This window comes from Photinus pyralis, unplaced genomic scaffold, assembly GCF_008802855.1.
Source record: "Photinus pyralis isolate 1611_PpyrPB1 unplaced genomic scaffold, Ppyr1.3 Ppyr1.4_LG8, whole genome shotgun sequence".
Lineage (NCBI taxonomy): Eukaryota > Metazoa > Arthropoda > Insecta > Coleoptera > Lampyridae > Photinus > Photinus pyralis.
In genome coordinates this window covers 3,545,514-3,560,881 of record NW_022170819.1, presented here as the reverse complement: position 1 = coordinate 3,560,881, position 15,368 = coordinate 3,545,514, and the positions used below count along the sequence as shown (strand labels likewise).

Sequence of the window (15,368 nt, the reverse complement as noted above, 5' to 3'; positions counted from 1 at the left end):
TGCGTATTGATTATTCTGGTTCGCTCATATTTTTTTCCGTAAATAGTTTATAAGCGAGGACATGTCTCATTACGAAATCAATAATTGACCTGCAGTTTACTTTTGACTGACCGAGTTATTTTACAAATTCATTCGTTAGAATCTGATGAGAAGAACCACCTTGAGTTTGGTAAAGTTAGGGAAGTGGAAAAGTGCGAAATATTCTGCAGGAGTGAATTGCCAACCTCGGCCGCAGAACAGCCGTCACGAAAACTGCGCAGAATGGATTACGTATCGCAAACTTGAGAAGGGGATAAAAGCCATGGAGAAATCGATTTAAACGGTTCACCAAACCATGGATTCTATAAAGGCCTAGAAAGGAACTCGAACTCGTCGATAGATCTAATGGAACTTTAGGAAACCAAGACAACTGCCATTCATGGCCCACTCTGCGGCAAACTAAACGGACTCGAGCAACTGCATTGGAATAGGGTTTTTGCATATCCTTAGAAGATCCTAGAAGTAAATCGAAGTTCCACGGCAAGCTGGATAGTAGATGATAAAGACTCCATAGTGCAACAAACATAAGTATATTGAAAAAAAATTTAGATCCAAAATCCACTTCCCTTACATTTTTCTTCCTACCCCTAACTTGATTGTTTTTTACCCTTTGTTTGGTGAACAATTTTAAATCGCGGCTACGTTGTTTCTTAATTATCCTTTTTAAACATTTCCGGTCCGGATAAACCATTATTACAAAAAAAATCCTGCTTACTGCTAATAAATTTAAACCCATTTACATGGATACCTATTCTCTCTGAAAATAATTCAGAATTCTGACTCACTGGAAGATGAGTGTGTGCTGAAATTTTTTCGGGTATTGAATCGCTGTGGTATCTATTGTCTACTACCAGGAGAACTTCGTGTCCTTGCGTCACTGGTTAATAGTGTAAAGTTTATGTTGCTTTATCGATAACGTTTATTCACGATAACAACTGCCATAATAATCCAACTTTAGACGAACGTACAATGGGTTTACTCTCTAGCCGCAACTAATTAACTTCTTGTTACCGTTGGCGCGCTCGAATTAACGCTGGCAACTCGTACTATTAAAGCGTAGTAATTCCAGGCGATTATCTCAATTTGTTCACGATTTCCCGGAAGACACAGATTTCTTCTTTTTAGTTCTAAAAAAAGGGTAAAACTGAATGCCCCAAATCACAATTTTTCTAAGTGACAAAGCTCCAATTGGACGTGAATTACGCCACAGCGAACGTTGCGTAACTTTGAATCGCTTCGCTGATGCATCCGTGACTCAAAGACGAATTTTTTCGCTTGAACGTTGCGTGCTTAAAGATTGTATAACTCTAAGTCTACTCCGGAATAATCCCTACCTTTACTTATTTCTTGGAATTAATTAACGGCCTTTTCAAAGTGGCGTCTACTCAACCATTTTTTCTTTAAGAGCAAATGTGAATCGCGGTAACGCCCGACGTGTACATGGTGTCCCATTAATAATGGTCACCGGCCATATCTATGGAACCGTTATTTGCACCGCTTTGGGAAAAAGAGAAATCGCTGGAAATGTTCAACTTTCTAGCTTCGCCGCTAGAGGCCGTACGATTCATGTTTAAGTAGAAAAATGACTGTTTTTTCTAAATATACCCCACAAACATGCATAAAAAATACATATATAGCAATCTCGTATCAATTTTGCATCATTTTCATGCAGCACATATTGCTCCAGCTCATAAAATGTGAGAGGTGGGGGAAGGGGAACATCTCTTTAAGGAATTGAATGTAACTTCGGTTTAGGTTAACAGATTTTCACATAAAAGGTCTTGGAAGGAGCTCTCTTCGTGGAATCAGATTTTACATGAATAGAGTTTTTTTTAGTAAATGTGTTCCCACACCCCTCATACTTGATGGGCTAGAGCAATATGTGCTGCATCAAAATGATGCCAAATTGATACATGATTGCTATGCATGTATTTTTTATGCATGTTTGTTGGGTATATTTTAGAAAAAAAGTCATTTTTCTACTTAACCTAAAGTCACTAAATATAGAAAGTACCGCAATCCATTGGGCTCGTGTGTTAGAGAGAGAACGCATGATTTTTGCCCAAAAATGGCGAAAGTTACCAGATTCTAGTAACTTTAATGTTAGGGATTGTTCCACCTGTTTGGAGATATCTGTATATATTTTTATAAAACATGACAGTACTATGAAGTTAGGTTATAAAAAAATTACAGCTATTCAGATTTTATTTGTCAATTTTTTTAAGTTGGCAGCAAATTTGCCCAAAAATGGCGGATGATTGCGGTACTTTCTATATCTAGTGACTTTAACTTAACCATGAATCGTACGCCCTCTAGCGGCGAAGCGAGAAACTTGAAAATAATTTCCAGCGATTTCTCTTGGACCGTTTTGTTAACAAAATTTTTTCCCAAAGCGGTGCAATTAACGGTTCCATAGATATGACCTGTCACCATTATTAATGGGACACCCTGTTGTGAGTTATACTATTCCTTGATACCCCACGCACTCAATTTTGTGCAAAATTGCATTCTTACACCGTAGGCGACGATCTAACAACCACTTAATTTTGTGCTAGCTATTCTTTGACAAAAAAAGCATTAAGGTCAAATTACGTTCGACATACCCAGACTTCCAAAGGCCATAAAACGGTCAACCAGCTATAGAATTCAAATGACGGATACAAAACGATTACTGACTTTTCAACAAAATGGAAAAAAAAACCCTTAGAAAGCTCCTGTTGCAGCATGTCATGGAGGACGTCAACAAAGAATTCAAGAAAGAGCTAAACCAAAAACAAAAGAAACACACAGCGGCGGATGTACTTGTACCATTGAGTTAGAAAACTATACTGCATTCATTATAAGAAGGTAGTAGATGGCGCTGTGTTTGAAGATAAACACACACAGGAAAAATATAAAACCGCACCAAATTATTGTAAAGTAGAAATATTCCGCACTGCGAACAGAAATAAACCTTTGACAATAACAGCTAATGACATTTCGGCAATTTAGTTGGCAACATAAACTACCACCTTACAAAATTCACCAGTCGTTTTATGTTTCATTGTAATACTGACTCATGTTTTAACCAATCACAGTGAAGGTCAAAGCTTCCCTATGCTTTCTACCGCTACCTTCTTAAAATGAATACAGTATAATGGAGGGAATATAATGGTAGAGGGGGTCAGAATTTTTGTAGACGGAAGTTGCCACAGATAGAGGCCACTCGCGTGGATAGGTTCCCGTGAAGGTACATTTTGGCCGACATTTACTGCTTTCCATTTGAGTGAAAGAGGAGCTCTAAGCTGTACCGTGCACGATGCCCNTCCGCCATATTGGAGCTAAAAAATTGATTGTAAGATCAATATACCTTGTCATGTCAAATTGTGAGCGTAGAATAATAAATGTCAGTTTCATTTAAGTAAAGATTCTTGTTCAAAACGAACGGCGCAGAAATGATCGTTTAAAGCTTTGCAGAACAACCTATGGGAAAACAAATGCCTCCCAAATTCAAAAAGGTATGGGTATATGGAAAACGGTATAATAAGTATGAAATATGGTGCAATATCCAAAATGTACATATAAATAATCATTAAATTGTGTTTGACATTTCAGTGTCTTCTGTCACTTCTTGTCCCCTGTCGCGTGTTGCTCCTTCCGGACTTAAAAGTATTTCTTTAGTCTCTTAAATGGAAGACAAAACACGTTGATCTAGTCCACGGAGTACAAGAGATCAATATTCCATGTGCTCCAGCAAACATGAAACCAATTCAAGCGTATTTACGATCACAATTGAATTTGCTGCTAAATTTCGGATAAGCTGCTTCTCTAACCAGTTTTCTATCTAAACTCATTAGGTATTTAGGGCTTCTGAAAAAAATTTTACATCAATTACCAGTCGTAAGGTTAGGCACAGTTTTACATCTAAAAACACTAAGCGAATTACATACCTTATAATATCGTAATAAATCCAAACTATATGCGTCTTTAAAAATCGAGTTTATATAAAACTGGAGACGGAAAACGTAAAATAAAGCAAATACAAGAAGCAAAGTGTAAACTAGTAACATGAAGCCGTGACAATTACAGGTGACACTGTCAAAACAGTATAATTAATAATTATAGCACGGAGTGCACCGCGTCGTTTTGAAGGTTTTCTATTGGCCAGTTTGGAATTTAGCTCCAATATGGCGACCGGAACCAACGACCAATCAAAAACGAGATACCCTGTTGTCGCCACTGTCTCTATAAAGTCACTGTAACTTAACCATGAATCGTACGCCCTCTAGCGGCGAAGCTAGAAACTTGAAAATAATTTCCAGCGATTTCTCTTGTACCGTTTTGTTAACAAAATTTTTTCCCAAAGCGGTGCAATTAACGGTTCCATAGATATGACCTGTGACCATTATTAATGGGACACCCTGTTGTGAGTTATACTATTCCTTGATACCCCACGCACTCAATTTTGTGCAAAATTGTATTCTTACACCGTAGGCGACGATCTAACAACCACTTAATTTTGTGCTAGCTATTCTTTGACAAAAAAAGCATTAAGGTCAAATTACGTTCGACATACCCAGACTTCCAAAGGCCATAAAACGGTCAACCAGCTATAGAATTCAAATGACGGATACAAAACGATTACTGACCTTTCAGCAAAATGGAAAAAAATCAACCCCTATCAGAAAGCTCCTGTTGCAGCATGTCATGGAGGGCGTCAACGAAGATCTCAAGCAAAAGCTAAACCAAAAGCAAAAGAAACACACAGCAGCGGATGTATTTGTACACGCGACATCATAAAAAATGACCCGCCATATTGGGACCAAATGGAAACAATTAATTATACCCTCACAATTATGACGGATAGCAGAAATGGTAAATAATTAGTGAATTGAATAAAGCTAAATGAACGCAAACAACCTTATCATTAACAAAAGAAAAAGAAATATCAAACGCTTACTTTAAAAAATTAAACAGCGCGGTGAAATTCAAATGCAAAGGGTACACGGTGAAAATATACGGTACGGAGCAAAATAAATTTACTAAAAAGAGAAACGATACGGTACTTACAGACGCAAAAATTGCAAAGATGTCAAAAGGAAAAAGACCCCTTCTAGAACACGCTGCTGCATTCATTCCCAAAAATTTCGGAAAGGGAACTGCGCATTTTCCAGCCGGTCGGCGTACTAGAATGATAACGTTCAAAAATTGAAACTTCTTTCATTAATTGCTCGGTTCTCCGTTATAAAAATCTGTGACAAGTCTCAAAATTCAAGCCATTTTAACGCGCTTCCAATAATACCAAACACGACCCATTTGATAACCTTTGCTACGCGGCTACGTAAATGGCCGGGTTGAAACTTCGAAATTCCGCAGCCCAGTTAACGCCTATTGTTCATGGAATCCCGGGCCAATCGCAGAAGGAGTGCGTTTTCTGAATAAACTGCACGATATTGCAGTTTTAGTGCTCGTTTTCACTTAACATTGGAAAACTGCAATCGGTTGGTTATTAAGGATCCTCAGATCCTGTATAGTTTTGTATTGTCGTCCGTCCGTCCGTGTGCGCTCTAACTCTTTTTAAAAGTGGCCGATTGGTGTACGGGCATTAAGGACGAACGCTATTGATTTTCAGGAAGCTGGTTCAACAGGAACAAAAGTTATAGGACTTCGAGTGAATCGGGAACAGGGAAAACTGCGGGCTCAATATAATACAAATCAAAATATTCCATTCCCTAGGTCATGTATCGAGTTCGGACTTTCGCTAGATTATTCCCTATGACTCTTAGATGTGTAATAATTCAATATAACTCTTCTCTGTGGTATAGGTCAAAAGTTTTAGAGCAAAATCACAAAATGTACCCAAAATTATTTTTTACACATGAATTTGGAGTTTTAAAAGCTTTCAAACGCATTATCTTGATGCTGAAAGAGTACATCACGTGCACATTTGATAACCGCATGTGTGTGATTCAAAGATGTTAAATTATTTTTTGAGGCCACATCGATTTTGATCAAAATATATACGTCAAAATCGTTATTTGTGCACCAAGATCGTTGGGAAAAAGACCAAGAGCATTATCTCAATGACCAATACATGAATTGATCTATTTTTGGCGACCACGTGGATTTTGATCAAAACATGTCAAAATCGTTATTTATGCACCAAGATCGTTGGGAAAAAGACCAAGAGCATTATCTCAATGACCAAAACATGAATTTGATCTATTTTTGGCGACTAGGTACATGGATTTTGATCAAAACATGTCAAAATCGCTATTCTTACACTGGTATCGTTGGGTGCAAGATTAAGAGCATTATCTCAATGATGAAGACATGAATTTGATGCATTTTTGTTAACTATCAAATGTATTATGTAAGATTAAAATAAATTGTGGTTAAAAGTGATTGTACTACTGAGGATCCTTCGATATTTCGTTGTATCGGTTTATTTAATGAATGAAGGGAACTGAAAGACAATATTAATTTTTTCTTCTGTGTATAAATTTCAATGGCGTTTTTGAAGGGATGATATTTCAAGATTCAATATCAATCTCAATATTTGATATTTATTATCCCTCTCTTGTTCTGGACCCTCAACAGGCTTACGCCCAATTATAAAGGGTCTAAAAGGTCTTAAGTTATTTTATACTACTCCGATATTTACCTTACAAACTAGGAAGACTGCAGATAAACTTAATCCGGAATAGCCGGCACAATGGTCAGAACTGATCTATGGAAATTCCCATCTGTGCTACACACACCCGACTTCCGGCTGTATTGCCCAACGCTCTACCATTGAAGTAAGTAGGTAGTATCCCAGACATTGAGGCGCCAGCCATCGCCATCGAGGCACTATAAAAGATAAGCCATCGGCGATAAGGAACGAAAGATGACGCCTAAATATGCAATCTTTGCATATTTGTTGCTGTATCGTTAGCGCTAATTTCACACGAAATATGCAAAATCTGTTGCTGGTCAGTTATTGGCTGACAACTGGATTTAATCAGCCTCATCGTACAGAATTCGCTCTAGAAGAAAACGCCGGTAGACTAGCACCCGGTGGAGTTCAGATAAATGGCACACGACAAGTGAAGGGCACGTAAAAGTGAAATCAGTGTCGTGGCCCTGAGGACAAAACCATAGCCACTAGCCTGAGCATTAAACGGCATAAAGCCTTATCCAACCTCTCTAGTGGGTAAACAACATCGATTTTGGCCCACTTTGACCTACTTTTTGCGCAAGTGCCAACTTCAAGGTCACTCCGGAAACAGGTCTGTTTATCAGAAACAGGCCGGTTATGCGAAACGATTCTGTTAACCGGATCTATTTATACTGAATAGAGATGTTTTTGTGGAATACATCTGATTTTAGTGAACAGACCTGCTAGAATCAGTTTCAGATTCAGTATTTCTGATAAACAAGACCTGTTTCCGTTGACAAATAGACCTGAATCAATTGACCTTGAACTTGGCCCATGCGCATAAAAGTAAGTCAACGTGGGATGAAACCGGTGTTGTTCACCTACTAACAAGTACATCAGACTATCCAGTTTAGCAGCGTTTTTGAATGTGGGCAGTACGTAATCGTAATGGAAATTGTAGAGGAACGTTTTGGAGATGTCCAAACCCGCAAAGCCTGCCTATATCGGTTTGTTGAGAAACACCTGCAACCGATTCATTTCAATAATTACCATATCGTTATCGAATACGGTGGAACTATGAAAATTTGGTTTTGCAAATGATGTACGCGCCCCATATCAGCCTTCCCATTTCGTTAGTAGACGAATATCCCTATACTTTCATCAAAAAAGTCTTTTTCAGAATAGTAATGACATTAAACTTCAGCCAATAAAGCAAGTACACATTGTGCACAACTCTTGTGCTTAGTAAATAATTGGGAGATAATGTTGTAGCATACTATATTTATCGATGTTAGCTTCTTAGAAGACGGTTAATGGAGAGGGGACTTTTTACTTATAAATATGTAAAGACCGGATGGCACCTACGCTATTTTATGCAAGAAGATTGATGCCCTTAGAGAAAGTATCCGCAATATTGCATTTTTCCTTTGTAGGTACCTTCCTTCGATAGTACCTCATTTTCGAAATAGTCACACTTAAATTTTTACATCGCCAGTAGATTGTCTTGCGCAGACGTTCCAACCGCCCTTTGTGAGTACCCTCCTCTGACTCTCCGCTCTTGAGATTTATTAGGAATTATAACCGATCACGAGAAGGGTCGAACAGGAGGACTATGGTTGGTAACAATTTTTTTTTCATTGGGACCTTTCATTTGAGTGTAATAAAGTTGCACCTCTCCCCCTTCCCCCCATGAATTATGATAAGGGTTAAAATAGAAGGGCTGTAGTTGGTAGAATACTGTTTCTTTAATAAAAATACTATGAAAGATAAAATCAATGTCTATAACAAACCCCCCCCCCCCTCAACCCGCCCTCATTCGTTAAAAAATGCGCTAAAAATTACTATGCGTACACGGGTACATCGTGCATGTTCAATAAGACGTCATTGTGACCGAAACTACACGTAAACATGTTTAATGCATTTAAATTTAATAGGTACTAACCAGTTTTGAAACAAGTTTAGCTTGCTTTCTAATGGCTACGGACAGGTACGTCGGGATGTATCTCTAATGAAGAAAAAAAACTGATTTGAAAAAGACGAAAAGTTCTATAACGTTGACCAGGGATAACACGTTCGATGTTACAACGCGAGGCTTAATCGAGGGAGACAAAAACATGAGTGAGATGAGAAATATACAAAAATAAATATACGTGTAAAGTGTAATATTTGTTGAAAAAATCGCCAAATATTTTATTTTGCGCACATTCAAGCTGTCATTAATTATAGTGGCGCACTCTAAACTAATGGAAATAGATGCTTCATTCATACTTTAGACAGTAATTCATTCGCAGTCAATTAATAGTCTTAAATGTTTATTGCTGGTAAACTAAATATTTATCTCTTGAATCATAAACATAATCTTATAAAAATATTTTGCGAGCATTTCAACACCATCTTATCGTTATGTGTATGTTTACGGTGTCATAATATGTCTGTCAATCATTTTCACTATAGCGTATGCAGATGATTGATATACCTGACTAGCTCAGTAAACTAATATTGCTATTGCAATTAAATGACAAGGCCGTAAATCCATATGGGGCATGTGGAGATTTTTCGCATGTGACTTTCAGCACGTATAGTCACTACCGTTTTATTTTATTAGAGAACTCGGTATTTGAATTCAAACCAACGTTGCAATGAGACATGGCACCAAATGTAGGAATGAAAAAATATAGGTACCTATGAGTTATTGATAGCGTAGATGGCGGCTTTTCCGAATTGTGAAAATTTATTTTTGTCACTATAACTTTTTTCTACCGTAACCTGAAATTTCATTTCAACAGAAAATAATTCCACAACAATCGGAAAATTTAACTTCGAAGAAATAAGTTTTGATGAATTTGAAGAACATTCTGAAAAATTTGAAGAATATAACTACAAGAAAATTAAAAAAAAAGAATAGCATTGCTTTGTCCTACCGTCTAGTGGTATACTCGGTTTAGATAGGGTTACTTTGGATGTGCGCCGTAATGATTTAAAATTTGATCTTCATATTAGAATTACTAATTTATTTGATAAGCATGCACTAAAGATTGATGCTTCACCGTATGAAGATCGAGTGGCATGTGGTCACTATGCCACTCACTAAGCACCTCTCCAGCCTGCTCAAAACAAATGCGAAACTTAGAATTTTATAACCTCTCCAATATTGACTTAGCATTTCTCAATTTGAGAGACTTGTGGCCTCGAACAACTTCCGAAAATTCCAGAGAATTTATTACACACCTGAAATAAAACTTGGTCACGAATAGAGCAAAAAATCTCGGGTCGCACAATGAATTCGAATAAACACAATTAATTGATTGACAATTCAAAAAATTTATTACGAAACAAAAAAAAATTAAAACAAAATCTCTGAAAGAAATAAAAGCTTGTATGGATATAGTACTCCGCACGTAGACGGTCGGCAATTAAATAAAAAGTCTTAAATTACTTATTTTTCATTTCTTGATAATCCTCTGAAAGGTTTGCAATATTCAGGCACACTTATCAAATACACAAAAACTTTCGTTGACAGTTTCAGGAAACTTCACTTCTTGTTTATTAAATTGAACTCAAAACTCAAACTCGCTTGATAAATAAGATGAAAAATTTTCGGTGGTTGTTCGGACGGTACAAACTTTTGATGAAAGAGAAAGGTTTCACCGGATAAAACTCCTTATCGCAAACAACCAGATGTCTTACTTCTAACACCTTATCTAAATTGAATAAATTACAAAAGTGATGAAATTTAAACCAGACAATATTATGCAATTGCAAACAAATCTAAAAGGAACAATAGACCCTGAGATACAAATTCAAATGAAACAAACCAACTCTGTGCATATTTCGTAAGTAATCTCCCGGATTTATTTATTAAATTGAAATTGAAATATTCTCATATACCTACAGGGTGTCCCGTCATTATTTTTGGTGTTTAGACTAAAATAAGCTCTATATGACGTTGTTTACACAACAGTACAGAAATAATAAATTTGTTTAATGTGTATATTTCGCACGCTTTAAATATTTATGTTGTATACATAAACTGTATAAGATAGACATATTTAATGGGAAATTTAGTCCTCCTTGCCGTTCTTATATTCATCAATCATTCCTCCATCAACAGGTAATTATCTTGTTTAATACCGTATGCAATTAAAGGGAAAGGGTAGATTTAATATAGGTAATGTTCGAGAGAGTTAGGTTTAATTTTGGATTTAAGGCATTTGTGATTGTTAAAAAATTTGTAACATGTTTATGAACCCAGTAAATTTTGAGTCTCGTGTTAATGTGGGCAAGCCGAGTAGTCATTTGTAAAATTTTAACAAGAGTCTTTGCAAATAAAACAATTGCATTTTGTTCTAAAATCTTTTTGCCTTTTGAAGTCATTTTCAGTGACAAATAGTGGAGTGGCAGTCTCATTTATATTAATAAGTAGTAGCCGTGAAATTCTGCGTGGAATTTCAACGTTTTCCACTTGTGTTTTGACGAAATTTAGTATCTGAATATCTTTGAACATGAACATATCCGAAGCAAACCGGCCTGTGTGGCGCAGTGGCGTGGAAGCCCTACTGCCGCACTACGGGCCCCAGGTTCGAATCCTGATCCGGGCATGGATATTTGTAAATGTATAGTGCCGTAGGTTCTCACAAAAAACTCGGCAAGGGCAATAAGAGCCTTTTAAGAGGAATGAGATCAATAGGAGAAGTATGGACAACAGTAACAAAAAATACCAAAAGGGCGAAAGGAGCCAGTAGGACAAAAAGAGCAAAAAAAGGTATTAGCAACATTACGAGGAACGAGAGTAACGCGGGGAATAAAAAAACAGACACAGGAAGATAAAACTGAAGAGGAAGATGGTGAAACAGGAACAACAGAAGAAACGGAAGGATTAGCATTCACGGGAAGAACGGGGAATAAAGTGAAGAACAGAAAGATTAAAAAATGAGAAGAGCGACAAGAGTGTGGTTAAAGCCATAAAAGCAGAAAAACTACAGAAAGCAAAACAAGAAGAGTGAGAGACCCGTGACGGCCAGGGCGAGGAAGTGAGACAAGAGAAACAAATAAGGCAAGATGGGGTGAAGGGGTTATAACAAGAAAAAATAAAAGGATACATAGAAGTTTTTTAAATGCTGTATTCATTTGTTTCCCAGACCTCAAAAGTTAAAACCAAATTGATTGGATTGACGCTTGATATGGAATAGAAGGGACAAGAAGACCGAGAGGAACAAGAGAATCAAGAAAAGCAAGAGTAGTATAAGGAGAACTAGAATAACAAGAACAGTAATTACACCAAGATGAAAAACAAGAAAAGAAAGGTTAGAAGATGGGTCAGAGAAGACAAGGGAGATGCTGAGGGAGAAAAAGAAGAGAAAAAATAGAGGAGAACACAAATTAAGAAGAGGGTTGGGGGGGGGGGGCAATAAAATGAAGAAGGGAGAGATGAAGGGAAAATGGAACCAGAAGAAAGAGACGATGAGTAAATTGAAAAGGGCGATGAAAGGGACACTGTGGTTAAAATTTCATTAAAATATCTCCATAAATAAGAAAGTTGGCATTACGCACTTTGCACATGCGCATATCTGATTTTTACAATATGCGATAAGCTTGTCTTTACTATTAGAAGAATCTTGGGTTAAAATTTAAACAAAATCTATAATTAATAAAATTGACATCCGGACATTGTTGCAAACTGACCAGTTTCAAAGAAAAATCGCCGTTGTAACCATATTGGCGAAGTTTTCAAACGGAACAACGGAAACAAAGGGAAAAGGTAGGTGGTATTGACCTATAATAAAAGAACTGAACTATACAAATTTGGAATATAATTACTACAAATTGATGCTAGAACGGAATAGTATTCATTTCTTCTTTGACAATTTTCACTTCTTTTTTGGGAATGCAATGGAAAGGTGAGCGTCACAATTTTGGTAATGGAACACTCTTGGCGTATCTCCCCAGCCATTTTCCTCAGTTTTTGGGTCACTCGTCACAACTTTCATGGTTGACGCGTCTCCGGCGTCTTCATAGACAATCAAAATAACGCGGAATATCTGCAGACCCCAGATCGCGTGAAAGATCGATGCGACGTCCTTCTCCTTTGTGATTATCACACATTTTCCGTTTCGTGCCGGTTCCGGATGCCACAGGGGGCTCGGAATTAGGGTCTCGAGCGTCTTGATTAACGAATCGTAGTCGAAAGCCTCGATCACGTATCTCAGTTCGGTGCACTTGAAGCTCTGGGGCATTGCCTTCGCGGCGTCCACCATGAAGACGGGGTTGAGCAAATTGGTCGGCAGGAAATCGGAGTGGTCGCGAAAAACATAGGTGAATCTGTGTGACACGGGTAAAAACTGCTGGATTACTCTGGTCGCGCACGCACGTATTGCGTCACTACGCTTGATTTTCACGGAGTCACTTAGGCTCGCTTGAGAGGTACCGTTATATCCAAAGATAAGGAAAATGATTACTTCCATTTTTACCAATTTCATCATGTGGGGCACGCGTTGGTTGCAGACTGAATGAATAAAATGAAGGTTATCCGCAAATGGGAAACTGATTCATCTAATTGTATGAAAACATCAATACAACACAAAAGATTTTGTGTAGCTTTTTAAGCCCCCGTAAAAACAAGTTTGACAATAGCTATTATTTAATTTCACAAATGTTGGAATCAGTAGAAAATGTCGTATCCGCACATTACAAATGGGTTCTTCGAGCCGGATAGATTATTTCATTTTTTAATCACAGCCATTTACGTTTAGTATGATTCGTCATGAATACTTCAGGTATTCAATCGCCTAATACATTATTTCAGACCAGAGAACTTGGATCATTATTGATTAATCCTACCTAACTACCTAACTAATAGAAATGTGTGCACTCGATGCGTTAATCGTTTCGTTTCTGTTTCAGATCGCGTGAACTAATCAAGGCAGCAATTTTGGACAACGATTTTATGAAGAATTTGGAATTGACCCAAATTCGCGAAATTGTCGATTGCATGTACCCGGAGGCGTACAAGGCGCAAGATCTCATCATTAAGGAGGGGGATGTCGGCAGCATTGTGTATGTTTTAGAAGGTAGGTGCCTTAAAATTATCAACAATAATTTGGGGACAGGTATTTTCCGTTTTGGGTGATTGATGGGAAAATTCACACGGTGTTTTATTCTCTTAATTACCTCCCTGGAAGAGAAATACAAGTTAGTAAATGGGAATGACGCATCTGACAACCTCAAAATAAATTCAGCTGTTGGTTATGTGTTTAAATAACGTTAGATAAAAGATGTGGCATTTGGTACCAAGAAATGTGACTACTTCTTACTGTTTAAGTTAAAAGCTTCCCTCTCGCCTCAAATTCCGCTCACCGCTAAACCACGTGTCGATTCGTATAAATTAACTCTTCCTTAGTATCTTCTCCATTGTGACATTCCTTTTAATTATTATATTATAAGTAATACAAAAAGTTGTCGCATAAATTTAATGAACGCCTGTTTAAAAAAGCGCACGCACGCGCTTGGGTTCGAACCCGCGTCATCTACAATTATATTCGGGAAGCCGCTGTGTTACCAACTGAGTTATCGCAAAGTTCTCCAGTGCTAATCAACGCTTATGGAAGATCGCGTTTGGTTAGAAATATTCGAATTTCCAACTTCATTGATAATTCGACTGGGATTCTTTTTTACTTTCGGACTACATACAAAGTATGTATGTATAAAGGAAGGTGAAGAAAATGTTAACTTTGTACAATTAATATCTTAAACGAACTTAGGGCTACGCCGTCAGAATAAATTAATACGAATGTTGACTTATGTCAAAGAACCACTACACAATATTTATCACAACGCGGCTACCACAATTGCGGCAAACTACAACGCAAAAGGGAAATTATACCGTTCTTACAAAATATTTACCAACAATTAACCGACCACCAAATAGTGTGATTTACAGTGCGTTCCTTTTGTTACTTTCTATAGGATTGATTCTTGTACCTATATTTGTACCCCGAAGACCCATCCCATCAGGATGTGATTTTAAAGTGACGTTTTCGCATACTGAACTCCGCCATACGTAAAAAGGCGGGTCGTTGCGCTGCGATTCATCAACGGGAACTAACTTCTACCACCGGAAATGCTTTTTGTTGTTGATCTGGTGCTAGCGATGCCGAAGCTTTTCTTCGGAAAGCGATTATAGAGCTGCTAACTGAAAATGCACATTTCTGTAACACGAACCCCGTTTTTTCATACATAATTTAACTTTACTGTGTACATGCAGATTAAAAAAAAAACAAATAACGCAATCCGTTACAAAAGACAGATTTAATAGTGAAAAACTAATCAGTATGTGTAGGTGCACCAGTATACAATTAGAAACGAACTATGAAGCATAAGTTCATATGTCAAAATCTCGAAAGCAATAGGTGGTAGGAGGAAAATTTTATCGTGCACAGAGTGGTGGATAGACACACTAAAGACAGTCGAGAACATAAGCGCTCTTTACTTTAGTGTGCTGCGCAAATCTTGCCCCGTCTTCTATACCGTGGAACAGTTTCTTCCTTCGATTGCGACGTTTCGGGGAGAGGTTCCAGATTCATTTTCCACTGTCGAGTGTGCTTATAGCAACTGCAGCAATTGTTTCGCTCAACTAGTTGAGATTGACACGAAACGCAAAGTTTGGTTTTTTCTCATATGAATTCTATTCTTAAGATGGCCTGGTTTACTGGAT

The 15,368-nt window shown here is 37.5% G+C and overlaps 1 protein-coding gene across 1 annotated transcript in view; it reads left to right on the top strand.

The window, feature by feature from the left end:
- The window catches only part of LOC116178313 (cGMP-dependent protein kinase, isozyme 2 forms cD4/T1/T3A/T3B-like), a 35,420-nt gene extending 21,366 nt beyond the window's left edge, over nt 1–14,054 (top strand). The window contains exons 2-3 of the mRNA XM_031497778.1: nt 13,559–13,725; nt 13,984–14,054. Coding sequence (XP_031353638.1) covers nt 13,559–13,725; nt 13,984–14,054 — 238 coding nt within the window. The remainder of the gene's footprint in view (nt 1–13,558; nt 13,726–13,983) is intronic.
- Nucleotides 14,055–15,368: the final 1,314 nt, after the last annotated feature.